The sequence below is a fragment of the Triturus cristatus genome, chromosome 10 (assembly GCF_964204655.1).
Source record: "Triturus cristatus chromosome 10, aTriCri1.1, whole genome shotgun sequence".
Classification (NCBI taxonomy): domain Eukaryota; kingdom Metazoa; phylum Chordata; class Amphibia; order Caudata; family Salamandridae; genus Triturus; species Triturus cristatus.
The window spans coordinates 1084631334-1084658270 of record NC_140593.1 but is presented as its reverse complement, the minus strand read 5'-3'; the positions used below and the strand labels follow the sequence as shown (position 1 = coordinate 1084658270).

The following is a 26937-nucleotide window of genomic DNA, read 5'->3' as shown; positions in this document are numbered from 1 at the left end:
TAGCCTACTCTCAAATGAGATGTTTCACAAATACACCAATTATACTGAACACTTGGCAGACAAGTGTGTTTTCAGACTCCAGTTTTATATTATGAACACTACAGCTATTATGTTTTCCAGTAAAAATCTAAGAATGCAGTACAGTGTACCTTTTTCACATCACTATCAATATGAGACCAGAGATCCTCACATTTCTTGCCTTTGGCATCACTCAGCAAACATTCTGTAAACGGTTGCCACATGGATAGTATAGCATTCACAGCCCCATGGACTGAGAACCATCAGCTAAGTGACACAGTTGGGATTACTCTTTCTTTGATGCCACACAAAGCACAAAATGAGAGATGTTTGCGTTGTAATTCCCGCGCATACCAATACAGTGCACCAGAATGGACTAAAAATTAATAGAATTCTTCATCAACTCTGAAGATTGTAAAGATGCTTTCACCATACCATCTAACAAGTGGCAAGGATCTCTTACAGGGAAGCACTTCAGCTCAGATATCGATTTTGTCCGGTCATGACACAACCTTTTTATATGCGTAGCTGAATCACTGCAAATACAAACAATATCACTCCAATCTTTGTTGAACTTAGAAAGAAACTTATAGCAGCAGCATTCCAAGTGACACTGCGTTCCATGTTTTCATAAAGTCCGGTGTCATGTTTTTACCACTATCCCATATGCTTGGTGATAGCACTCTTTTCACATATACTTGTCACTATACCCTGCACTGAATGTTTAAAGCCTGAGGTGTTGGCAAATCACCTACCATCAATACTGACTCACTAGAAACTGAGGGCTGATGTATCAAGGGTGTTTACCAGTTTTCTGTGGGTAAATGTGATGGCACATATTGGGAAAGATTCTCATGAAACCAGCGATTTTACCCATCAGTGAAAGACTCAAAAGCAGCCAAAATATCAAAAAAGATTTTGATATTTCCTGATTCTCTACAGTTTATAAAATAATTAAACAAGACCTAAAACATGCTTCTTAACCCGGCATCTTTAGACCAAAGACCACAAAACCGAAAAAAGCAAAAAGGAAGAAGAACCAATATTTTAGTGACATCCCTAAACAACAAAACTCAAGCAGAATAATGTTAGCTCAGTCATTCTTGCTGCTAGCTTGTATATCACAGTTATACTGTACGGGCCCCTTCAGGAAGAAAAAAAAAATGACTCTTTCACTCTTCTTTCCTTTCTTTGAATGGCATTTATTTTGTGCTGTGCATGTGTTTTTTCAGTGTTTATACGTTTACACTGGTGAGGGCTATTTCCCTTTCAGTGCGGTTTTATCAGTTATTATAGGTTTAAACCTAAAACCGGACAGCCTATTTACCCCCCCCTCCCCCAAGTATAAATTCACAAAAGGATAGCCCCCATTTCTTCGGTGATCTAGAAACATTTAGATGGCGATCGACGCCTTTCTTGTTGAAGTATAGTTTGTACGTTGGGTTATTACAGATATTCATTGCACTTCTCATGAATATTAGTCGCAGAATGAATATTTCCTTTCCTGACAAAACACATCTAATGTAAGGAAGGGGTTTTCAATTTGGTTATAAATTCATATCACTCATTATATACTTTTTATTTTGCTCACCTATCAAAAAGAAGAGTGTTTAACTCACTATGGCTATGCAAAAGAGTTTAAGCAGGTTTAACTGGCTTGGGATGCTGTAGGCTGTTTTTGTTTGAGCCAGCCATGCATGCTTCATGACGTTCCAAGAAGAAATGACCAATCTGTAGGTGGGACAGGCAACTCCTGTGAATAAGCTGGTTAAATATTGTATACATTCTTGGAGTCATATGAAGCTGCAAATGGTGGTACTATAGCTTGCAAGTTTAAATAGCTTTTTTAGGTCTGGCCTACACACAGTTTTGGCTGCTTCAACAGTATGTTTAATAGAAAAAAATATAATAAAAAGCTATATATAAATACAGGGGATTTAGGCCAACCTTCTTGATCCAATCCTTCTGTTCAAGCGCCATTCACATTTTTCCTTCTGCCCACCACACTAGACAGCATGGAGCAGTGGGTCAGCTCATATCAGCCCATATCAGTTATTGGCTCTCTTCTTTGTGAATGATTGCATTTTGGTTTAGACCATGTGCACATCCACCTACCACTTTTGTGCTATGACTAGTGACACAGTACATGGTATCTTTAGACAGTGACATTTTAAATTCTCATTATTTTGAAAATTGTAATGCCAGTTTTTTATGTTAAAAAAAATGGCTTGCAAAGGTCACAATTGTTGGCTTTGTCTCTGCTTGTTATGAAATCCATTCAACATTCAGCACAGAGATACTGGTTAATATGTGTAAACAAGCATTGGCATAGCCAATAGGTCTTGCCTTGGGGATCTTACAAGAGAGCAATCGCACTTGACACCCCCATGAGGATTGTGTGAGACAGCCTTTGCATTTCGGGTGAGTCAAACCTAGCGTATCAGAAAATATATGTGGAATGTAGCTGAAAGCACAAAGACCAAGCGCTACATGCTGGAAAGTGAAAGAGACAGCCTGTTTAAGTGTAGCAGGAGGCTTGTTTTTTATTTATTAAATAAGCCGAATAACAGCGCACAGTCTTTTCAGCGCGGGGGCAATAAGGCGAGGGGTGACAGGTCTTCTCTGAGCCGCCGAAATCTCCCTCGCTGCATCTGCTAGCAATAACAAACAACCACAGCTGTGCACCCATTGTAAATATAGTTTTTAAGAACGCATTTTACTACTTTTTCTTCACACACAAGTAACATTTTTATTCCCGTTCTGCAGCCGTTTCTTAGAACTTCCAACTTCAGCAGATAATGGAACCAAGGCAGATATAGATGAAGGAATGTGCCGAGGATCACACAGTTTTCTTTTTAAACTGGAATGCGAGCGTAGGTTTCTGGTTGTGTTGAAAGTCAACCTTAAGCAGCCTGCACAGTCGGCAGAGGAGTCAGGGAAGGACAGACACCGGGGGTTATGCTTTCATTCATGCCCTCTCATCCGCACCGGTTTGTTTTGAGAGCAAAGTGAAGCAATGTATTTATCCGTAACATGGCTTCAAACAGGTGCGACCGGTCTGGTGCAGAGATGAATGCGCAAACGGATCCGCATCATGGGTTTTGGCATACGTGACGCCGGGCGTTCTCTGCCTGGAGGGATGGTAGTAATGTTTCATGGGTTCCGCACGGGGGTGGGTGCATGGCGCTCTGCGGCTACTAATGCCTGCTGCTGCCCTTCATGATTTCACCCAAAGCAAAGTGGCGGAATCGATCCCAGCAACATCGTAAAAAAACATTTCATGGTTATTTTACGATGTTGCTGGGAGCAATGCCGCCGACACTTTGCTTCGGGTGAAATCATGGACGGGAGACAGGTGTGTGGCCGCCATCATTTTATAAAACGGGGAGGGAGGGTGGTGGGAGGGATATTGAAGGTACGGTCATCGAGGAGGGAGGGTGGGATATTGAAGGCACGGACAACAGGGAGGAAGGGCGGGGATATATTGAAGGCACGGTCAATGAGGAGGGAGGCAGGGAGATCTTGAAAGCACGGACAACGAGGAGGGAGGGCGGAATATTGAAGGCACGGACAACGGGGAGGGAGTACACGGGGATATTGAAGGCATGGTCAATGGGAAGGAAGGGCGGGTGTTAGACAGCACGGACAACGGGAGGGAGGGTGGGCGGTGGGAAGAAGGCACCAGCTGCCACCCTGCGCACCGCTGCTCGCTCCCGCAGGCAAAACGCCGTGGGAGTGAACATTACACAAGAGGTGGGACATGCATCCGCCTATAGCCATTTGCGTGCTTTCATTATTGAAAGATACACGCAAAAGCCAATAGAATGTGTGTGGGAGGGGGGGGAGTCAGACCCACAGAGTAGTTTAGAGTACTTACAAGAAGCCTCGCAGAGCAGCGCAGGCGCGCAGTCTCAGGCTCGACCTACCATGCTCCTTTGTCAAACATGGATCTGAAAGAAGCTTAATTATCTCCTAAATGTAACCTGTTTAAGGCTCATCGCTGTATTAAGATCACATGTACTGAAAAGAAACACGCAATGGGTGTGAATAATTCTAAGTGCCGTAAACACCCTGACAAGGAGCACTAAAAGGGAAATCTTTTCCATCTGCAGAAAGGAGTAATATACCCATAGTCATCTACACCAAACCCTGGCAAGAGCTTGATCAGAGTTACCCTTTGACGAAGGCAAAAATGGAAGTTCTGTGCATACAAAACAAACTATCACCGGCTAAGGCAAACTGCTCAGGTTTAATAATACCAAAGCAGGAGGTTAGAAATATGTGTCAGTTTACAAGTTCACCAGCCTAAGACATAGATCTCAGAATTGTCCAACTATCACACATGGGTTTGTCCTATGCAGGGCTAGTCTGTATGACAAACATGTCATACTTAAACATAAATTAATCTCTGGAGCAAGAAACAGTCCATGCAATGTTTGATGAAAAAGGGTGAAATAACCCATTCTAGAGCGTAGTAGCCAAGCTATATCAAGCTCTGGGATCATTAACATTTTCTAGTGAAAAATAGAGTCCGGTACGTTAAAAAACACGAGTCAAACAACTCACTGTAAGCTTACACATGTTCACCCCTCCCTGCTAATCAATCAATCATAGCACTTGTAAAGCGCACTACTTACCTGTGAGGGTCTCAAGACACTGGGGGGGGGGGGGGGGGGGGGGAGGCTGGGGAATGCTGCTACTGCTCAAAAAGCCAGGTCTTGAGGAGTCTTCTGAAGGTCAGCAGGTCTTGGGTCTGCAGTAGGTGGATGGGGAGGGTGTTTCAGGTCTTGGCGGCGAGGTGGGAGAACGATCTGCCACCGGAGGTCGCTCTTCGGATGCGGGGGACTGTGGCGAGGGCTAGGTCGGCGGAGCGAAGCTGGCGGATGGGGGTGTAGAAGCTGAGTCGTCCATTGAGGTACGATGATCCGGTGTTCTGGAGTGCATTGTGCGCGTGGGTGAGGAGCTTGAAGGCTATCCTCTTGTTGACGGGGAGCCAGTGCAGGTCTCTCAGGTGGGATGTGATGTGGCTGCGGCGAGGGATGTTGAGGGTCAGGTGTGCAGAGGCGTTCTGGATGCGTTGAAGTCGGTTCAGGAGTTTGGCCGAGGCTCCTGCGTAGAGGGCGTTTCCGTAGTCCAATCTGCTGCTGACGAGGGCCTGGGTACCGTTCTTCTCGTTTCGGTGGGGATCCACTTGTAGATCTTGCGGAGCATGTGGAGTGTGTTGAAGCAGGAGGAGGAGACGGCGTTGACCTGCTTTGTCATGGAGAGGGTGGAGTCGAGGATGACCCCTAGGTTGCGTGCGTGGTCGGTGGGTGTTGGAGCAGTTTCCAATGCGGTGTCGGCCACCAGGAGTCGTCCCAGGCCGAGGGGGTGGATCTGAGGATGAGGACCTCAGTCTTGTCCGAGTTCAGCTTCAGTCGGCTTTTCTTCATCCACTCGGCGACAGCTTTCATTCCTTCGTGGAGGTTGGTTTTGGCGGTGTGGGGTTCCTTGGTTAGGGAGAGTATCAGCTGGGTGTCATCGGCGTACGAGATGATGTTGAGGTCCTGCAGCCGGGCGACGAGGGCGAGCGGTGCCATGTAGATGTTAAACAGCGTTGGGCTGAGCCCTGGGGTACGCCGCAGATGATCTCGGTGGCTTTGGAGCGGAAGGGGGGTGGGGGTGGTGGGGGCGCACGCTCTGTGTTCTGCCGGAGGGGAAGGAGGTGGTCCAGTCGAGGGCCTTCTCTAGGATCCCGGCGTCGTGAAGGCATGTGCATAGTGTGCGGTGGCAGACCGTGTCGAAGGCGGCTGACAGGTCCAGGAGGATGAGGGCCGCGGTTTCTCCGTTGTCCAGCAGGGCCCTGATGTCACTGGTGGCGGCGATGAGGGCAGTTTCGGTGCTGTGGTTGCTGCGGAACCTGGACTGGGACGGATCCAGGTTGCGGTTCTCCTCAAGGTAGTGGGTCAGTTGTTTGTTGACGGTCTTCTCGATGACCTTCGCCGGGAACGGGAGCAGGGAGATGGACTGGAAGTTCTTGAGGTACTTGGGGTCCGCCTTGGGTTTCTTGAGTAAGGCGTTGATCTCGGCATGCTTCCAGCTCTCCGGGAAGGTTGCTGTCTCGAAGGAAATGTTGATGGCTTTCCGGAGATGGGGTGCGATGGCATTGCTGGCTTTGTTGAAGATGTGGTGTGAGCATGGGTCTGACGGGGATCCGGAATAGATGGTGTTTATGATTTTGATGGTGTCGTCATTGTTTATGTTGGTCCAGGAGAGCAGGCGGTCGGTGCGGATGGTGGTCGTGGGGGCGGAGGTCTCAGTGGTTGTCGGGGCGGTCATGGCGTTGAAACTGTCGTGGATGTCTGCGATCTTGTGATGGAAGAAGGTGGCCAGCGCGTCGCACAGGTCTTGCGAAGGTGGGACGTCGTTGGTGTTGGTGCTGGGGTTGGAGAGTTCCTTCACGATGTTGAAGAGCTCTTTGCTGTTGTGTGCGTTGTTGTCTAGGCGGTCTTTGAAGGAGGCCCTTTTGGCGGATCTGATGGTGTCTGCAGGTGGCGTTCTTGTGGGCGGCGTAGCTGTGCTGTGACAGTGCCAGTTCTTCCCCAGCTTTCGGCAGGTTTGCTTGGAAGCCTGGAGGTCTTCAGTGAACCAGCTGGCTTTCCTGCTGGTGTGGCTGTAGGAGGGTTTCTTGAGCGGGGCGAGGGTGTTGGCGCAGTCATCGATCCACTGCCTGAGGTTGCGGGCAGCGGTGTCTGGGTCGGTGGGGCCGGCGGGGGGCTTCGGGCAAGGGTGGTGGTTAGCTGGTCTTCGGTGACTTTGCTCCAGCAGCGGCGAGGGATCTGTTGGGTGTGGTGCTGTGTGGTGGGTTTACGGAAGGTGAAGTGGATGCAGCGATGGTCGGTCCAGTGGAGTTCGGTGGTGTGGTTGAAGTGGATGCTTGCGGAGAAGATGGGGTCAAGCGTGTGGCCGGTGGAGTGGGTGGGTGTGGTGACTAGTTGTCTGAGTCCGAGGTTGGCGAGGTTGTCGATCAGGGTGGCAGAGTTGGTGTTGTTGTTGTTCTCGAGGTGTAAGTTCAGGTCCCTGAGGAGGATGTAGTCTGTGAAGGGCATGTGTGCTGACGAAGTCGGCGATGGAGTCGCTGAACTGTGGTCGGGGTCCGGGGGGTCTGTAGACGAGGGTTCCTCTGAGGGTGGTGTTGGGGTTGGTGTGGATCTGGAAGTGCCGGTGTTCGGCGGTGCTGAGTGTGTCGTCGGTGTTGGTTGAGACTCAGAGTGTTCCTGTGGACGATGGCGATTCCTCCTCCTACTCCGTTGGTGCGGTCCCTGCGGGTGATCTTGTAGCCTTCTGGGATGGCTATGGCGATGTCGGGTGCCGAGGAGGGGTTCAGCCTGGTCTCCGTCAGGAAGGCGACGTCTGGGGAGGTTGAGTTGAGTAGGTCCCAGAGTTCAACGGCGTGTTTGCGGGCGGAGCGGGTGTTGAGAAGAATGCATCTGAGGTAGTTGGGTTCTTTCCTGGTCAGTGGGTTGGCGGGCTGGATGCTGGTGAAGCTGCAGTTCCGGCAGGAGAAGGGTCCTTGAATGATTGTAAGGGTCCTGAATGATTGTAAATCTTGTGGGTCTAGCGGGGAGGGGTGAACATGTAAATATTTTGAAATTACAACATATAAAATACATTTTTTCAGAGGTAAGCTACAGGAAAGGTTTCCCAGCATAGTCTGAACACAGAACGCTGAGGCCCCAAGTTACTGGGGCATTAAATGTGTTACAACATATTAAGTTGATGTGGAGTGTGTATCATCAATATGCTCCAATCATTGTGCATGATCAAATTAGAGGCATAATGAAGGGCAAATAGCAAAATGTCTTAAAAGGCAGAGGGGAGTAAAGGAATATAGTTTCATCCCGGTGTATACATTTTTATCATAGTGGCTCAATGTACTCTCTAGTGGTCAAACTCTAGTTCAATCGTCCTACGCTTTATGAAGCGGACAAAAAGAAACATTAGAAGCAAGAGAAGTTTTTTTTGCAGTCCATATCACCAACCTGCTGTCTTCAACAACTGTTCAATGTGATGAACCATTTAGAAAACAAATCGTATAAGTAAGGCAGACGGACAAAAAGCCTAAAGCTGAAAAGCATTGCTCACCTCAGTCTATCATCATCCAAGCAGTCAATAATTTCACTTCTGTTGTTGACGATGTTCAAGTACTCCTCCAGCAGTTTCTGTTCACGATCCCGGTCGCGTGGAGTTTTTAATTTATCTGAAGGAAGCAAAAGAAATATATCCCTTTGTGGTGAGACAAGAGTAACAAGAAACCTAAACTAAAGTAGAGAAGTTACATGTAACTTTACTATACAGCTTATGGTTTCAAGAGAGGGGGAATTATTAAACCTTTCACAAACCTCAAACTTTTTTGAATGGATTGGGAGTGATAAACTGATGACTGATTATATCAACATTAGTAAGTACCTTCTGTGTCCTCATTTCATGCTCACTACACTGTACTATATTCCATACTGCTTCCAGTCACCCGAACATTATTATTAGGCATCTCCACTAAATTCTTTAAAGTCCAACTTGAAGAAACCAAGAAGCCCTCGATGGTTATCACTGTCGTATTTTACCAGAGTGTCTTATATCTGCAGGGTGCTCTGCAGCAGCACTGATATAGCACTTAATTATTGCCAGGAGAGTACAGGCATGGGCTCCTCTGTTCTCAGCAGCAAAGTAGTAAAAGGAAGTGACATCAAAGGTTAGGCTAAACATTAGCTTGGTTTATTGCCTGGCCTGCCCGATCATCTGATTTGGACCTCACGTACAGCGTGGAGAGTTTCCAAATTGCCTGTAATGTAGCTGTTCTACAGATTATAGTTAATGGAACGGTAATCTGGAAACAATAAAAAGCAGTGCATGGAAAGATTGTCATCCTTAACTCTCTGCTGGCTCAGTGGTTTCATGCAGCTAAGGCTCAAAAGCCACACCTAGGACAAAGCTTCTCAGCATGAGGAAGTACCAGAACCCAATAATTTAAGCCATTACAGATATCGTCTCAATTTAAAATCATAACAGGCAAAGAAATGGCAAATGAGTGAACCATGAAACATTTTCCAAGTTAGATACAATTTTACGGGTCAAGTGTTATGCAGAATTTAAAGTTTTGAGCAGATGTAGCCAGCTAGAAGTTGAAGATGCGTTTCTTGCTATCTCTATTGTCTCCCCTTGTTGGGTAGGGTGATTGAAGGCAGGAACGAATTCTACAAGCTGCACTACAAATTCTCTATGAATTGAACTAAACAAGGAGTCTACGTAAAGTAAAAGATAAACAACGAAGACCTTCTTCTGCATTTGCATATTTCTTGAAAGATACAGAAGACGCTAGAAAGGGATGCCTACGCAAGCAGATCATTCCAACACAAAATTACGTAAATTTAATAAAAGACCATTTCAGAATATAAAAAAGGGCTCATCAGTGCAGACAGCAGCAGGCCTGCCCAACCATATATTTAACCTTCCGATTGATAGTATTGACTAAACGAAACGCCTCAAAAAGTTAAATTGACATTCCCAACTCAGAATTGGCAGGCACAGATGCACTCTATTTACAGGATCGAAACTACTCCTTACTGAAGACTCCAAAAATGCACTAAACGCTTGAAAGCAAGAAGGGAGCACTGATCTCAAATGATAATACAAATGGCACTTAAGCACTCACTACAAGTAATGTGGAGTGGTATGACTGGATAGGTTTAAATGGTAATACCTCTCTGCACACATATTACTGATGTTGTATTACCAGGTGATATTATTGCACCAACTATTACCAGGTCCAAGCAGGTGGCATTTGCGAGCGAGAAAAGGCCAGGAATTTGTGAAAAAGCATGCTGCAAACAGCTCATAATGGGGGGGTCCCATATTGTATTGCTCGTTCGGCGCCTCATATCTGCAGTGGACAGAAAACGGGGCGATAATGCCGCCCAGAAATACTGAACCCAGCATTAGCAACCACATTTTACTAGATGAGATGGTCAAGCATATAATAGTAGTTGAGAAAAGATGTAAATCAAAAGAAGGCTGCACCTGCCCCACTGATGACACTGGCCTTTATCCCAAAAAGAATAAAGCTTCCTCAGTGTCCCCTTCAGGGAGTTCTGAAATTGGACTTCTCTTCTACCAGTATAGGATACTTGAAAAGCATAGCAGGTCAATGTGTTTGGCAGAGGAATGTGTCACTCAAGACCTAACCTGACTGTATGCATAGATTGATAATGAGCAAGATGGGTGCCCCAAAAAGTGCATTCAACTGAAAAAACCAAAGCAACCCTCTGTACCGGGTGGTAGGATGAACAGAAAGTGGCATGGGCTCCATGACGCCACTGGACAGGATAGCAGAGAAAATCTAGTTCAGGGTAAGGAATGCAGGGGACATAAAACTATGGAGGATGCAGGCATGCGGATAAGAGCACTCACAGCTCGGACATATACATGTATTTTCAATAGTTATGTCACATCATTTGGTCAGCCCACAGAGAATCTTGATGCAAAGGTAGTCCCTGTCTCATTGCTCTGTATTAGCAACTGTGAGATCAGGTAATGCCGCCTCGAGCTGGCAGTGACAGAGGCACATCTGAAGAGGCAAAGTCTTCAAAATGAATAGCACTTTGGGTAAAGATTTGGGGAACAGATTGGGAATCCTGAAGTGACAGGTTTCAACCTCTCTGCCTTCCCCAGTGTCTCTGGTCCTGTTTGGTCTCCATGTCTGCAAAAGCTAATTCAGCACTGTGCCAGTTTCTGCTCTCAGCCTCAGCCTTTTGTTTGTGCAAATACCATATCAGGCAACAATTGTCCCCATCATGGAACCAGTCTTGTCATCTGTCCTTCAATTATGTAGATGTATGTGACCTCCTTCACCTTGTATTTTAAAGAAGTGAGCATGACAATAATCACTAAAAAGAGAGCACCAACCCAATCAGGCCCTTTTTGACCAATCTTCCACAGGATCCACCTTCTTTTGTTTGAATGGACTGTAACTGAGTAACCATACAATCACAATTTTGTGTAGTTGAGTTTATTCTGTCCAATATAACTGTGTAATCATTTTCTTCTAAACCTTTCACAGTCATCTGGCAGGCAGACGGCGTTGCTCACACATTATTTCAGAAAAAGGCATTTTTCAAAATAAAATATCAATTTCCAGAATTAAAGTGATAATAATTTTTGTATTCTTCTTTCAATCTTTATTTCGGCAGTATTTCAGCCATAAAAGAGTACATAAAATATTATACACATTAAAATTACAATATTAAAACACATTTAAGGTGACATAGGCAAATGCAGATCAGGAATGGAAGTCCTTGTTAGGATACACCATTATAACAGTAACTGGGATTACACAAACAAAATATAAGCCCGGCTGTTAGGCAGTATTTGATAATATAAAACTCCTTTTGATCCAGAAAGCGTGCAGATACTTAGCTAGTGCAAATACAATGTGTCCTGCAGTTTCAGTCTTAAAAACCCTTAGTGCGTCTGAGCACTTCCTAAAACCAAGGTTCCTACAGATAGGTACAATCCAATTCTGCCTAGCTCTACTGTAGAGAGGGCAGAAAAAAAGAATGTGGCTTTCGTCCTCTTTGTTCATACCACAGCCAAGACAGTGTGGGGACCTAGTCGGGGTCCATTTGCTTGTTAAACACGCTAGGGGGAGTGCACCAAACCTCCATTGTATGTATAGCTTCCTAGCCATAACAGGGAAAATTATATCCAAAAAATCTTCAAATGAGTAAACAGATTTGATCTCTATAAAAGCTTTTACCATGGTACCATTCTTTGAGTCATGGAGCCATGCGTTAGAACATCGAGATCTGTATAGCTCAGTGAATGTGTTCCCTGAAATCTCACTACAAGCTATTACTGGATTCGCCCACATATCTGCAAGACCCATATTCGTAAGTTCGTCTTTGATGTAGGAAAGCCAAGGGATATGTGCTGCCCTGCCTAGACTCAGTATTTCTTGGAGCTCAGTTTTGTACTGCTCTAGCTCGGGGGTCACCCAAATCCTCCTCCAAAACCTAAGGGGTTTGATAGCTAGTTCCTCCTGGATGGGAAGTATACCCAAGTCGAGCCTCAGCGGTAATAAGGGTGTGCTTTGGGGGAGCGAGAGCAGCTGTCTCAGGAAGTTGTTCTCAGCTTTAATCAGTCCCGGTCTAGTGACGTGCCCCCAAAGTTCCCCTCCGTATAATGCAGCCGCTCTGGCCCTCATTTTGTAGATTTCGAGACTAGGCCTAATAGGTTTATAGGTGGAGGCATTTGTCATTTTTAGAATTCCCCCAGCTATTTGAGTCAGTTTGAGTTGAGATTTGGCAAGGTGTGGGCCCCAGGAGAGTTTTTCGCTTAATGTGACACCAAGATATTGAAAGGTGTGAACTCTCTCGAGTGCAACCGAATCAAGGGTAGGTGGTGGCCTAGTGTATAGCGGGGGATTGAAGATCATGTATTTGGTCTTATCTACATTAATATGTAGTCCATGCTCTCTACAGAAGTTGTTAAATCCCTCCAATATACGTTGGATACCCATTGGTGTCTTGGAAAGGAGCAAGGTGTCATCAGCAAACATTATAGCTGCTACTTTCCTGCCTGCCAACCTGGGTGCATCGTTGTTGGGGACTGCATCCAGACTGGCTATCAGTCCATTCACATATATACAGAACAGAGTAGGGGCCAAGACACACCCTTGCCTAACTCCCTTGTTTACTGCGAACCTGGCGGACAATACACCTCCTCTTGCACACCTGACCTGAGCAAAGTTCTCAGTATGCAGCCTCACCAATATACCCAATAGGGAATTGGGTACACCCAAATCACGTAAAACAGCCCAAAGTTTGCCCCTAGGAACAGTATCAAACGCAGAGCGTAAGTCAACAAATACCATGTGGAGACTGCCACCCTCCAATACCACAGTCTTCCAGTACAGCATTACTAAACGGAAGATCTGGTCCATGGTAGATGTTTTACTTCTAAAACCAGCCTGATAGGGGGAGAGGATTTCATTCTCATTGATCCAGTCCTGCAAGCGATCTAAAATAAGTCTTGCCATTATTTTTTGTGGGACGTCAATGAGACTAATGGGCCTGTAATTGACGGGGAGCAGGGGAGAACCCTTTTTGTATATGGGTATAATTTCCGCTCCCAACCAAGAGCCCGGGACCTCTATACCGTGCAAAATTGAGTTGAAGAGTGCACATAGGTACGGTGCCCATATCTTAGGCTGGTCTTTAAACATATCCCCGGGTATCTTGTCTATACCAGGTGCTTTACCCGTTGCCAGTTTTCCTATGGCAACCATAACATCATCTACGGTGAATTCCAAAACTTCGGCGTCCCCCGCAGAGGGTGGCTGAAAAGGCAGAAGATCTAAATCAGAGGTGGCAGCGTAAAGGGTTTTGAAGTGGGATTCCCACACCCCCGGATCAAGATTAACTTCGATTGCATTGCGGGGTTCCGCACACCCTGAATTCACAATGGCCCAGAATCTACTCGGTTCCTTGTTAGCAAGAGCAGATGATAAATTTTCCCATCTCTCCCAATCCCAATCTATCTTTGCCTGTTTTAAAACTTGTTTGTGGGCAATCCTGAGTGAGCAGATTGTTAACTTGTCACTGCCGGTTTTGATGGCATTAATCAAAGCAGATTTTGCACTCCTGCATGTGGCATTGTACCAGGATGAGAGGATAGTCCTGGGTTGCCTGGTGGGAGCGATAGGGTTTAAAAAGCCTGCAAGGGTATCAATTAATTCCCGATGGACAGTGAGGAGACGTGCAGAGTTATCCTTGGACCGCCCTTGGGCCCAGATATCACTTGCCAGTTTGAACAGGGGAAGAATAGATGAGTATAAGCTTGGCAGTGCATTCCGCCTTACACACAAGGTTTCCCACTTTACCCTCCTCCTGTTGTTAGTGAGAACCAAACCTAAGTCGGCAGTTGGTTCCGTGTTGGCTTTAGCAGATTTTGGCAATTCCATTCTCAACAGCAGGGCGTTATGATCGCTGTCCGATCTATTCACGACCTCCAAATCCACTATTTTGGACCACATCCTGGTCTGGACCAAGAAGTAGTCCAAGTGGGATTCTTGATCTTTTTTGTTATAGGTACATTTGGAGGGAATGTCCGAGGGCATCCGACCGTTAACCGCCCTAACTGAAAATTGCAGGGTTAAGGTCATAATCTGCATGGCCAGTGGGGTCCATGCCTTTGCATAGGTGGACCTACACTGCGGGATGCCCCAAAACTCATCTTCATCCTGCAGTGCCCCCTCACCCAGCCCTTGGAGGGGCTCAAAGTGGCAATTAAGGTCACCTGCAATCACACAGTGAATATCATGGTCCAAGGATTCGAGAAGGGATGATAATTCCCCTACAGTGTTAGATTCCTTAGCCATAGCAGTAGGACGTGAATATACATTCACAACTGCCAGTTTGTATAAATTGGGCCAGGACAGTTGAACACATAGGATATCATCCGAATTAGTCTGAATCAAATCCACCCTGCAGCCCATGTGTACGCCTATCCATGTTGTCAGACCACCAGAAGGGCGGCCCTTGCCTCCCCACCGAGCTGCGATGTTAAAGGACGCAAACCCGGCTCTATGGACCTCCTCCCTGGCCCAGGTCTCCTGCAATAAAATCACATCAGCAGTATCCACAAAAGAGCCCCATGCAGGACATGCTAGCTTGTTTTTTAGGCCTGCCACATTCCACGATAGTAGGTTCATGCATTGGGGACGAAGCATGTGGTGAGATGAGGGGTCTGGTGCAAGGGAAGTACTACTCTGCTGGTGCGGATCAATTTCCCCAATAGGGGTGGAACTGGCACTATGGAAGGTGACTGGCATTGGGAGGGGAGCAGAAGACTGCATGGAGTGCACTTGGGGATTGCTAATAGTATTACTATTACTGGTCCCTACTGTAATAGTGGTGCACCCCTTGGTACCAGGAGTCAAGTTCCCTTCCTTAGGCAACTCAATGGGCTCTAAACCTAAAGTACTACCCCCCATAAAACCCTGAGCTACATAGTTGGACTTAGCCAGTCAATCAACCTGGTCAAGACAGCTAAACCTGTTTGAGCAGACAGGATAGGCCCATTCTGCGTCAGAGGGGACATGTCTTGATTTCCCACCACCTCCCCTTAGCGAATGCGGGATAAGGGTCCAGCCACTCTCTTCTGTCCTCAAATGAACATTTGGATAGAAGTAGGAGAGGGGACGCACCCCAATTTTGGTGACTAGACGGGGTTTTCCCCAATTACAGATATAATCTGCTGTCCTGGCGTCCCGAAAATTAACTATGACACAATCGCCGGTTAGATTTTTAGGGGTGTGCCCTACCCACCCCACCCTTCTAACCATAATGATCTCACAACTAACCTGCGGTGGCAAGGGCCTGTGATTTGAAAGCCAATGAATTGCCTTATTTTTCAGGTTGGATAACTCCTCAATGCTGTGATCATTAATTTCGGGGACCCCTGTAAGGACAACCAAGTAGGGACTAGCTTCCGGGGGCAAGTCTATTCTAGAAATAGGCCTGGAAGCCTCATCCTGGGTTCGCTTTCTCGCTGTCCTCACGTTGTCACTATTATTAACCAAGGGGGCCTCTCCCAAGATGTTGCTATCTATGTGTTGGTCAGTGAGGGACCTAACTTCATGATGTACTAGTGAGGGAGTGTTAAGAGTGGCTGGAACTGGCAATGATGTGGCTGTTGGGACGGATGGTGGCTGTGAGGCTGTACATTGGGCCGTAGGGACTGATAGGACCCCGGCTATAGTGGTACGATGACAATTACAAAGGCATGGAGGGAGTACTTTATTATTGTTAGCACCCTCAGTTAGACCCTTAATTTGTTGTTCGAGCTTAGTAAGAAGGGTCACTATTCCCTCCAACCTGGATTCCAGGGGTACCAATAACGTACGCAGCAATAAATCTAGTTGCTGCGAAGCTATTGCGTCCCCGGGTGGTTGTGACATAGAGGTGGAAAAAGCTGGTGCCTGAACAGGGTGATCCCCAGGGGACTTAGAAGAAGTCGAAGCTGGAGGGAGGGTGCAACTGCCCTGTCCATCTCCAGCCACCGGGTCGGCCACTAAGGCTACGCCTCGTTGTGCAGATTTAGCTCCCCCTGGCTTGGAATTGACTTGCCTAATAGCTTTTGGCTTAGTTTTTGATGTCAGCCCTTCCTTAGTAACCCTTTTTTTCCGCAGGATCGGTCCTGACCTAGTCACTGGGGGGGATGTAATTCTTGAGTTGATCGTGGGGTCATTATCACTCGAAAGTTCACTAGTTAAGGTGTCATCGACAAATTGAGTCAGAGGGAGGACGTTACTGCTCGCACCAATACCATTTGGGGTGCGTGCAGTTGCAAGGAGGCCCAAAGAAGATCTTCTTGCTAGGGCCAAATCCTGCGAGACTCTGCGCTCCATGAGGTCAATACCCTGATCAATCACCGAATTTGCTCTTACTATGAATTGATCTAGTGTACCGGTGAGGTTGCCTTTGGTCGCATGGTTCCTACCCTCTTTAGCTGCCATGCTCGATTATACTGTAACACAATGGGCAGTTAAAATGATATAGCAACAATGTACCCTCTACAAGTCAGTATAAAAGGTAGTTAAAACCAAGTGCAATAAGGGTAGCATTAAATGAACACATACGCAACGGTCCGTGGGTGAAAGAGAGGAGGCCCGGTCCGGTCTCTAACGGGCTACAACGGGCCCGCCCTTGGACCGGGCTTCGCCCGCGCTGCGATCCGCGCTGCGGATCACGAGGACGGAGCTAAGTAATGAGGGGGGCGGGGCTTCAGAAGAGGAGCAGGTGAGCCTGATTAACGGAGCGCAATGCTCCCCGGTCCTCGCAGTCCCGTTGTTTCAGGCGATCCAGGGGCCCCACAGCAAAACAGCGTAGCGTCCTGGGCACAGGGAGCAAGAGGGAGACCCAACCTTCAATGCTCCAGCCGAGTTTTTGAATGATGGTGGTGGAGCCTGCGAGCGGCACCCGCGCAGCGGGGGCCGCGAGGCGTGGCGTCGGTGGAGTGACCAGCGGGAAGAGGAGCAGGTGAGCCTGATTAACGGAGCGCAATGCTCCCCGGTCCTCGCAGTCCCGTTGTTTCAGGCGATCCAGGGGCCCCACAGCAAAACAGCGTAGCGTCCTGGGCACAGGGAGCAAGAGGGAGACCCAACCTTCAATGCTCCAGCCGAGTTTTTGAATGATGGTGGTGGAGCCTGCGAGCGGCACCCGCGCAGCGGGGGCCGCGAGGCGTGGCGTCGGTGGAGTGACCAGCGGGAAGAGGAGCAGGTGAGCCTGATTAACGGAGCGCAATGCTCCCCGGTCCTCGCAGTCCCGTTGTTTCAGGCGATCCAGGGGCCCCACAGCAAAACAGCGTAGCGTCCTGGGCACAGGGAGCAAGAGGGAGACCCAACCTTCAATGCTCCAGCCGAGTTTTTGAATGATGGTGGTGGAGCCTGCGAGCGGCTCCCGCGCAGCGGGGGCCGCGAGGCGTGGCGTCGGTGGAGTGACCAGCGGGAAGAGGAGCAGGTGAGCCTGATTAACGGAGCGCAATGCTCCCCGGTCCTCGCAGTCCCGTTGTTTCAGGCGATCCAGGGGCCCCACAGCAAAACAGCGTAGCGTCCTCCGGTCAAGAAAAAGCTCTGGAACCTCCGGGAAAACGCTCCTCCTACGATGATGCCAGCAGAATAGTGAGCCAGGGCTCAGTGTATTAAAAAGCTTGTGGGTCAGCCTCAGGACATTTACAGAGAAACCTAAAAATGCTTCACTCACCAGGTTTGCTCATTAGATTACGGAGCTCGCTTTCCACACTCCCTTGCTGGTCCTCAAGCGCCTGCTGTTTGGATCTGGAAAATGCAACAAAATAAAACATCTTACTGCAATAGTAGACAGGTACGTACGGTAGGTATGAATTTGAGGTATTACAGTAGATAACATTACACCAAATATATAGAGGTGAATATCTTGTGGAAGGCTCACAAGTTCTGCTAGGTTACCTAAACAACCCAAAAAGTTGACTAGTGTCCTGAGTATGATTTACAGTCTATACGAAAGACTCATAAATCAGCCCAACTCATTTAACTACATAAATGTAGGGAAAGGATTTTAAAATATCAAGTCATCTGCCTCTGAATGATCTTCCCATTTTCTGCATCAACAAAATGGATATTTTAAGTTAAAACTTACTGAAAACCTACTCTTTAAGACATGCCCACCAATTGCCAAAAGGCATAGCTTTAGACGAAGGGAATTAATGCCCAGTTATATAGGTTTTGTCACAGTGTGATGGCATTAGTAACCTGTTTGTCCTTTATGCCAAACACTTTGGGGTCACAGCAAGGAAAAAAAAACACAGAGTATTTGTTTCACCTGTTGCTTTTGCTTGCAGTGAAATGGCATACTCTTCTTCAAAAAGGGAGGAGATAAGTTCTAGTGGGAAGTCGCAAACTTTAAAACTAAGACATGGCTTCAAATTTAGGCCTCTATACTTGACTAAGTACAGGTATCAATCGCTGCAGTACCGAGGCGTGGGTCGCATGTACCACTGCATATGAAAAGAGGAACAGTAAAGCAGCACCCAAGTTGAGCCAACAAAATCTTTCCTGTTTCCACCAATAAACCCCAAAGATCTCCCAGAAGGTCTTTTCTCTGCGTTCTGAAAATCATAGTGATAGAATCTACCCTTTGAAGCAACAACACAAAGAATAGTTGGATAGCACTTACTTGTACATTAGCTCCGACTCCTGTCGTAACAAAAGCTGCTTCTCGTGGATTAGCTTGAACCACTCCACCATGAGCGCATCTTCTGTGTCATCTACATACAAAACAGAAATCTACTTTGAGATGAGACTACCTACCGCTCCATCACACCATACGAATCAGTTAAGTGCCTCTCCTCATCGCTATGCAGATTTTGCTTTTTTTCCCAACAGCAGTTTCCATTTGGAATTAAATAGCAATACTTACAATAGAAGAAAACTGAAGTGCAAGCCCCACCATGAAAAGCGGTAATGCCAAAAAAGCAACATCTTGATAGCTCCTGATGACATGGGACAAGAGAGCAACTCTGAACTCAGGTTAGTGACAAAGGCAGATCAAACACCAAATCGCACAATAAAGTGAATTGGCAAAGCCCACTGCCCCCTGTCCAAGCATTTACTATTTAAATCTTTCCCATAGACTGTTTTTCAAAGCTATGTTTCACAGGTCCCCAGTTTATCAGCTAGGATACTTCTGAAGCATGTTTAAAGCTGATCCGGTTACTGCCAATGATTATAAATGATTTATAAAGATCGTCTATTCAAAGATTTGAGATATTGCCTTCACCGTACCAAGTAATTCAGTGAAGCTACAAAGAGTACATATGACATTAATGACAGGATCTGACAGAGAATTTGCTACATTCTAAGCCACTTTCATTCGGAACTGCAGATCACATCTCACAAAAAAATCTTAGTCCCTGGAAGCCAAGATTAAATGGCTTCATGCTTCGAGCAACACAGATTCCATCTTATCACGTAATGAAGAAGTAATCCCATTTCAACGAACACCCTTCAAATTAAAGGCACCAAGACCACTTGCCTCCTTCACATTTGCGTAACTGCTTCTCGAGGTCGACCCCCTTGAGCTCCAGCACGTCCAGCTCCTTCTCGATGTCCCGTAGGTGCTGCTGAATCTCCTCTTCTGGGACATAATCTGGTCGGAACTGGAGAGATGGTCACAGAAAACACACCAACTCAGACATTTGTAATTATAGATACACAATTTTTTGAGTAGCCTACAAAGAAAGCATCTAGGCAAAGCAGCCCTATTAGGAGCTTTTTTCTGTACAGTGTAATTACAACTTACTGAAGTCAAGTTGTAAAAGGCTGTTAAATTAAAGAGGAACCAATTAAATTGAGCACAAATTAGCGACAGTACCAAATAAGTACATCAAACATGTATTCACAGTGATGTTCTCCAATAACAAGCCTTATTGCATACATATTTCTGGACCACCGGGCATACAGAGTGCTGTCAGGGTATACATACGAGTTCCAATTTATCCTAGAAAACAGTTTTAACTGTGTGTAATCATTTCAGATTTCCAGGCATAAACAAGGCCTCTGTTCAGCTGATAGCCACCAATATTGAAATACTCACTGGTCAGCATGGTCCTTTAGCCTGCTCTAAAGAGCCCCTACTGAGCCTCTTTGGTTGGGCGAGTGTTCAGTGTGAATGTTAAGGCAGTAGGGTAGGTAGGGATCTCATAAAATATAAATCATACCATAGAATATCTTGCAGCCCTCCTAACTTCCCCATGTCCTACAGGGAGGGAAGGCTCAACCCCCAGCAGCAACCTTTATCTCAGTCAGTGGCTGGTGCTGCAGCTCTACCCCCTTTGTTCTCAGTGTTGATGGTTGTCAGCCATGAGCAGAGTTTTGTTCTAGCTAATGGTAATGAATCACCTGATATTGCATTATAGCACTGCTTTTCTATTGGGAAAGTCACAGAATCATAGAAACTATACATTATTTATTTTTGTTTTGTAGATTGCTTAATTGAACTCAGAAGGAGTCTCTTGGTGCTAAAAAAAATCATAGCACAGGTAAAATATGGCGCAGCAAAAAGACCAAAGTAAACAACTGCAAATCACCAATGTTTTAAGACTTTTCCAAAACTTGAACAGGTCAGACAGCTACCTCAACTTAAGTGGCAAAGAATTCAATTTCTCAGCTGCCGCTACAGAAAAGGTTTTAAGGCGAAATCTTGGAACTATCAACAATCGTTTGCCCTTTAATCTCAAGACACTTGGTGCCTTATGAAAGCTTAAACAAAAGTTCAGCAAGGAGCTGCATGAGCAAATCAAGTTTTGTGTATTAAACACATAGGTTTGTATACAATTCGGTCTTCACGGGAAGCCAATGTAGGGCAACGAGTGCTGGGGAGATGTGGTCTCCGAGCCTTAGATGCTGCACCAGTCTAGGAGCAAAATTTGGAACCTGTTGAAGCTTTTGAATCAGCAGGCTAAGACAGTCTAAGTTGCCAAGATAGACTAAGTTGCAGTAGTCAAGACACATTGGAACAAATGCATTGACAGTTCGCACTTTGTGGGGAAAAATAAAGAGATGTGAAATATGTTTCGAGTTGCAAAGAACAGGTCTTGACTACTGCATTAACGTGGTTCGTGATAGATAAGCAGAGTTTATATTTATAGCCAGATTTTTTACACAAGCTAAAAGACCTGGCTTGAGGTATCAAGAGGAAGGCCAGAAAGGTTGATCCCAGAACTGTGAGGGCCTGGCAGGACAAAGGATCTCTTTGTTGTCGCTGTTCAGTTTCAAGTAGTTGAACTCCTCTATCCCTCAAATGTATACCAGCAACTCTGTAGTTGTGTGGCATCACCTTAAATCTTTAACACCATTTCTGTATCACCCATTCTAAAGAAATAAACCACAGCCAAAGGAACAGATCAAGTGAATTAATGGTTTCATATATAGATTGAATAACAGAGGAGATAACATTGAGCCCTGAGGAATGCCACAATTTTTGTTTCTAGTATTAGGAATGAATGAAGAGGCAGTGATTTGAGAAGTTGCCTATTGCTAGTAAGCCAATGGACAAAGGTTAGATTATCTACTGAGATCCACTATGTCCAGGGCTAGAGAAGCCTATGTTGAAGGGCCATCCAGCAGGGGAAAATAGGGGCTGCTTTCTGACATTGTAAGGACACACTTTCCAGGTGTGACATTTTTTAGTTAAGTTTATAAAATAATGAGGGATGGCATAGAGAGAACTAGATGCTGCAATGGCTGCAGTAGACATGTAGAGGCAGTACCAGACTATTGAGAAGGTAGGATGCTGCACTTTAGGCAACTGCAAAAACAACAGCAGGGTATGCCCAGGCATGGGTCCCTTGCTCCCTTTGCCACTGGATTCAAGCTAGCCTGGCTGATGACGGCTGATTAGCCAGAAACCGGCCCCAGGATGATTGTTTCCAGTCCAGGGAAGACATGGCTTGGCAGTTCGGGCTGGACTGTTCCCATGAGGCACTGGGTCAGACTGATTTGCATATGGCCATGTCTGAACTGGGGTGGCAATTGAGAGTCCCACACACAGGTAGTATTTCTAGGTGTTTTCTGAAGCTATGGTCGTTTTATATGTTCTTACTCGTACTGTGGACTACCACAGGTTTGACTGCACATTTGACCAGGGGATTTACATAATGACTTTCAAAGCTTAACCACAACCCACAGCTAGACTCATCAAATATGGAGCATACCCTGTTATTTTTTGTCTGAAAGCGTCATTTTATTGTTTAAAGGCATTGACTTGGCAGCTTCTGTTATCTATGGGTCGTAGCAACAACATGCTTCAGTCAGTTCAAAATAAGGTAACCTTGTGGAAGTCGTACTTTCATTTAACACTAATATATTAATAAATTACACAGATAACCCAACCTGCATTCGCATCAACGTATTGGCTGCAACCGCTGTCTAACAAGGAAGCATCCTCCTACAGCGAGTGCTTCTTCCATAAGGCTAGACTGTCAAATTCCAAGTTGCTTGTCAGAATCTGTTGCCCCTTAATAGGTAGGAGATGCTTTCCTAGATTGTTTACAGGGTAGCCTGAAGCCATCTTGCATGTATATCATCCTCACCAGATCAAACAATTAGAGGCAAGGCAAGAAAATCACTGTCGACTTCGAAACATTCCTAGGAGCAAAAAGAACCCACTCACATTAAGTAGTGGAGACAAGAACTTTCATGGTCACTTTTCTACTTTTGATCCTATGAAGGCATTCTGCATGATGGTCACTGATTAGACAGTGAAATATGAGGACTCGATATTGGAGCACATTTTACAGCAACAGATTGTCTTGGGGAATTGTGTCCCAATGAGCCACAATGCTGCATTTACTCCCAAGATCAAGCTTTCTCATCCACCGGTGGACATTCTCATACATATCATATTTAATTTTACATTTACTCAGAGTATGTGGGAATGACATCAGTGGAAGTTAAACGACTGCGTACCTTCACAGGAGACTTTGCATCATTCAAAGTTTGTTCCTGTGCCCTTTTTTGATTGGTGTCTTTACCTTAAAAAAAAAAAAAACAATGATGATAGGTAAATCACCGTAAGAACACATACATTTACAAGCTTACTGAATAGCAATCCCTAGGCCCATAAACTGTTCTTGGTACAGTGTCTCTGAGTCAAAAACCTGAGCAAAATACTAAAACAGTAACAATCATGACACACCCTACCAAGATCAGTGCATGTGGCAATCGTAAACCACCCCACACAATCATAGTTTCTCTTCCATGTGTTGTCCCGACAGCTCCTATTCACATATACTTACACTATCAATGATGCTGCCATTCAACTAAGGCTGGGCAACCTTTTATTTAGCCCACTTACCAATATTTGCACCTGAAAATCAAAGGCTTGGACTCCCACACGAATTCTGTATTTTTTCCTACATATAAATCCTGCAGGGGGAGCAATGAGCAGTGAGGCTTTTCACCCGACTGAGGGCGAGAGTAGATCACTGCAGGGCACCGATGACTACAAATGGGGAAAAAGGCTTCCTTATTCTTATGCCAAAACACAGATACTGCATCCTTTTAAAGAGTCGTATGAAAACAACAGTCTAGTTGATTATGCCTAAGAGGTTGAAGGCTTGGCAAAGGTACTCAAAATACCTACTGTGGAAGCTGGAATTGGCAAAGGTACTCAAAATACCTACTGTGGAAGCTGGAATTGGCAAAGGTACTCAAAATACCTACTGTGGAAGCTGGAATTGGCAAAGGTACTCAAAATACGTACTGTGGAAGCTGGAATTTCAGAACCAGTCAGTCGTGAAGGGATGTGAACTACACACAGATCTAAGTGGTGAATGCACAACTAACTGAGCCATTGTACTACCATGTAAAATTTAAATACAAGTGAGTTAAAAATCTACTAATCATACAGAAAATGCACTGAGCTTGTGGAGTGTGCCAAAATGAAGTTTCAACAGATCAGGATGGTGAATACCACCACCTTTGTACTATTGCAGGTGTACTTGTCTCACATATATTGCTATGGTGATGGAGAACATCTCCCTTCATGCTGGCATCTCAAAACTGACTTGAGTAGTTTTGTACAGCACTCATGCTGCATGACAGTCTTTTTAAAGCACTGAAGGTGAAAGAATGGTGGGTGGTGGATGTGAGTGGGTGGCTTGTTGGTACAATATTCATGTCTATTGTATTAACAACCGACTGGGCCCTTCTATGCCAGTCAATAAACATTCAACATTGCCACACTTGCCCTATTTTTTTGTATCCCGTAACTCCTCCAAAGGACAGACTCTCTTGCAATGGGAAGCCTTAGTTCACAGCTCACCGACTCTACTCAGGGAGCAGACCGGGGAAGAAGGAGAGCGGATCAAGTCCTCTTTCTAAGCCTTGTGTAGTTCTTGATTGGCGGATGTTGGCTTTCATCGCATATAGCTCAACTTGTGGGAATGGAAGGTGGCGGGCTGAAGTGCAACCCAATCACAGCAAGGGAAAGAATGAGAAAGACATTGAAACAGAGAAGGGGACATGAGAAGCGGGGGAAAAAAGGCAAGAGCTGAAAATGAGCGAAGACCGGGAGCGCTAGGCAAGAAAAGATACAGATGCCCAGACAGTGAGAGCAGCATGGAGTATTAGTATCCAGAAAGCAAAAGCCACTGGCGACGAAAAAAAAAAAAGAGAGATGCAGCGGCATGAAAAAACTCTGTGTGGGGCCTTATAAATAACTGCGTTATCATCTGTCAGTCCAGTGCTTTTTATATTTAACGGGACAAACACTATGGACTTGGAGGCCCATCATTATCCTGGGATAAACAGAACTACAAACCCCAGAATCGACAATGATGCTGGCCAAATGTGATCGAGAGGACTTGGTGCCATTTGAGCAGAGGCTAGAAGCCATATAATAAGTGCTCAACCTTTAGTGGAGTCTCTGACAAGGGGTCTGAAAATATCAAAACCACTAAACACCTTTATTATAGATGTGCTTATTGCATCTATAATTCATAACTGTTAAATATTGTATTTTGAAACAGCTCTGTTGCTATATGTTATGATAATACAGGACTATTGCTTTTGAGACAAAAACACACACATATTCTCTTTATTTACACTCGTCACAACTCTTCCCTGGCAGCATTAAGAGGCAACAAGGCAAACTTTAAAAAGCCACGACACAAAAGAAACAAACCAGAGCATGAAAAAGCTGAATTTAAATTTGGAAGGCACAACTTTAAACAAGACTCAGATGCTATGCAAAAAGCTGGTTCCTTGGGCACTGTAGATTCCTTTTCCGTAACATGCCTGAGAGCCACAGTCTGGTAACGAAGGGTTGTTATGGAGTCTGACACATCAGCACTTCCTAGAGAATTATAGTTTAAGATTTTGTTTTCACAACACAAACCACAGGGAAGGACCACAAAGAGTTTGACTTAACTACCACTCTCCGAACTGAGGCACATTCCTGAACTAAGCTCTTATTGTGCTGCAGCCAGGGATGCCATGCTGATGAGAGGACACGCTCCATGAAAGCAGCTCATATATATATATATCACCATGGTTGTGGGGAATGGGGTTGCCCGGGTGAAGGTGTTACCTGAAACGCGTAGGCGACCTGTGTTGTGTGTTTTGGCATGTTAAAATACAAATTAAAACAAAATCAAGCATTCGGACTAACCGGTGTATCCCATGCTATAATTGTGGGGAAAGTGCGGCTGGACCGTTGGAGAGAGGTGGTGGTTGTGGAATTATATATACACACGCACACACATGTATATATATATACATACACATTTATACATACTCATATATACATACATATATACACATATGCACATATATATAGTTAAATACACACCTATATTTAAATAAATGTGGTTCAGTGAGCATATGTTTATAGCAACTGTACTAATAGGCACACAGTTATTACTACAGTGCAAAGTCAAATTCCAGTTTATTATCACATTCCTCAGAAACTGGCACTATCCATTGAAACTACTCTCCTACTAGTCAGAAGCATCCTCAATGTGATTTCAACTTATGGAACACATTGAAATCCTTGTTTTGGTTAAATACTTTTTCTTAAAACAAATACATATGATACAAAATGCCATGGGATAAACCATGAATGCAGAGCTGAAGAGTGTAATATACTATTTAATGCCACTGTTGAGGGAAGGGAGGGGCATCATGACCAGCTCAAGGATTTGCCCCGCATGAGTTATAGCCCCTCCCACTCTCTGGTACCGTAGTTTTTATTGCTTTGCATGAAGAAATCCTGCATTTGGAAAGCGGATATTAGGGAACCATGACTCATGCTAGACTCAATAATTGCTAGACTAGTGGGAGTTCTGCAAATTCTGGTCTGCCTGCCTAGGAACGAATCAATCTCCCTCTGTTGGGCATCAATGTGCTTGGGAATAGGGGATATTCAAAACTTGGGGGGTTCCAAATATCAGGAGCTACACAACATCCAGGTAACAGTTCCCCCCGATGCTCTTTCAGGGTGATGATGGGTCTCTCCCTAGCATCAACTCCCATCCATCCTCAACTGTGCATGCTACATTCTCTGTACTTCAAGTGTTACTTAAGCCCTCCGCTCCTCTTTATTTCAGCTGACAGAAAATGGGCACTTCTGACATCACTCTCTAGAGCAAGGCCAATGACTAGATTATTCCTGAGACTCCGCTAGATCCTAGAATTGGAAGCCAAAAAACTAAAACAAAAAGTGGTAATCGCCCCAGAGGAAGGAACTATATCGAACAATTCCAACTAGAAAAGGTGTAATTAGCTGAAAGTAAGGCGATATATGTGGATGTGGGCAAAGAGTGGGTTTTAAAAACTTAAGACTG

General features: G+C 45.5%; 1 protein-coding gene across 2 annotated transcripts in view; it reads right to left on the bottom strand.

Moving 5' to 3' along the window:
- Positions 1–26937, bottom strand: part of MICALL2 (MICAL like 2) — a 167911-nt gene that overhangs the window by 20158 nt on the left and 120816 nt on the right. For both annotated transcript variants that reach the window (XM_085629259.1, XM_085629260.1), the window contains exons 11-15: positions 23060–23124; positions 19626–19749; positions 18768–18858; positions 17817–17890; positions 8143–8257 (exon numbers count right to left, since the gene is read on the bottom strand). In XM_085629259.1, coding sequence (XP_085485385.1) covers positions 8143–8257; positions 17817–17890; positions 18768–18858; positions 19626–19749; positions 23060–23124 — 469 coding nt within the window. The remainder of the gene's footprint in view (positions 1–8142; positions 8258–17816; positions 17891–18767; positions 18859–19625; positions 19750–23059; positions 23125–26937) is intronic.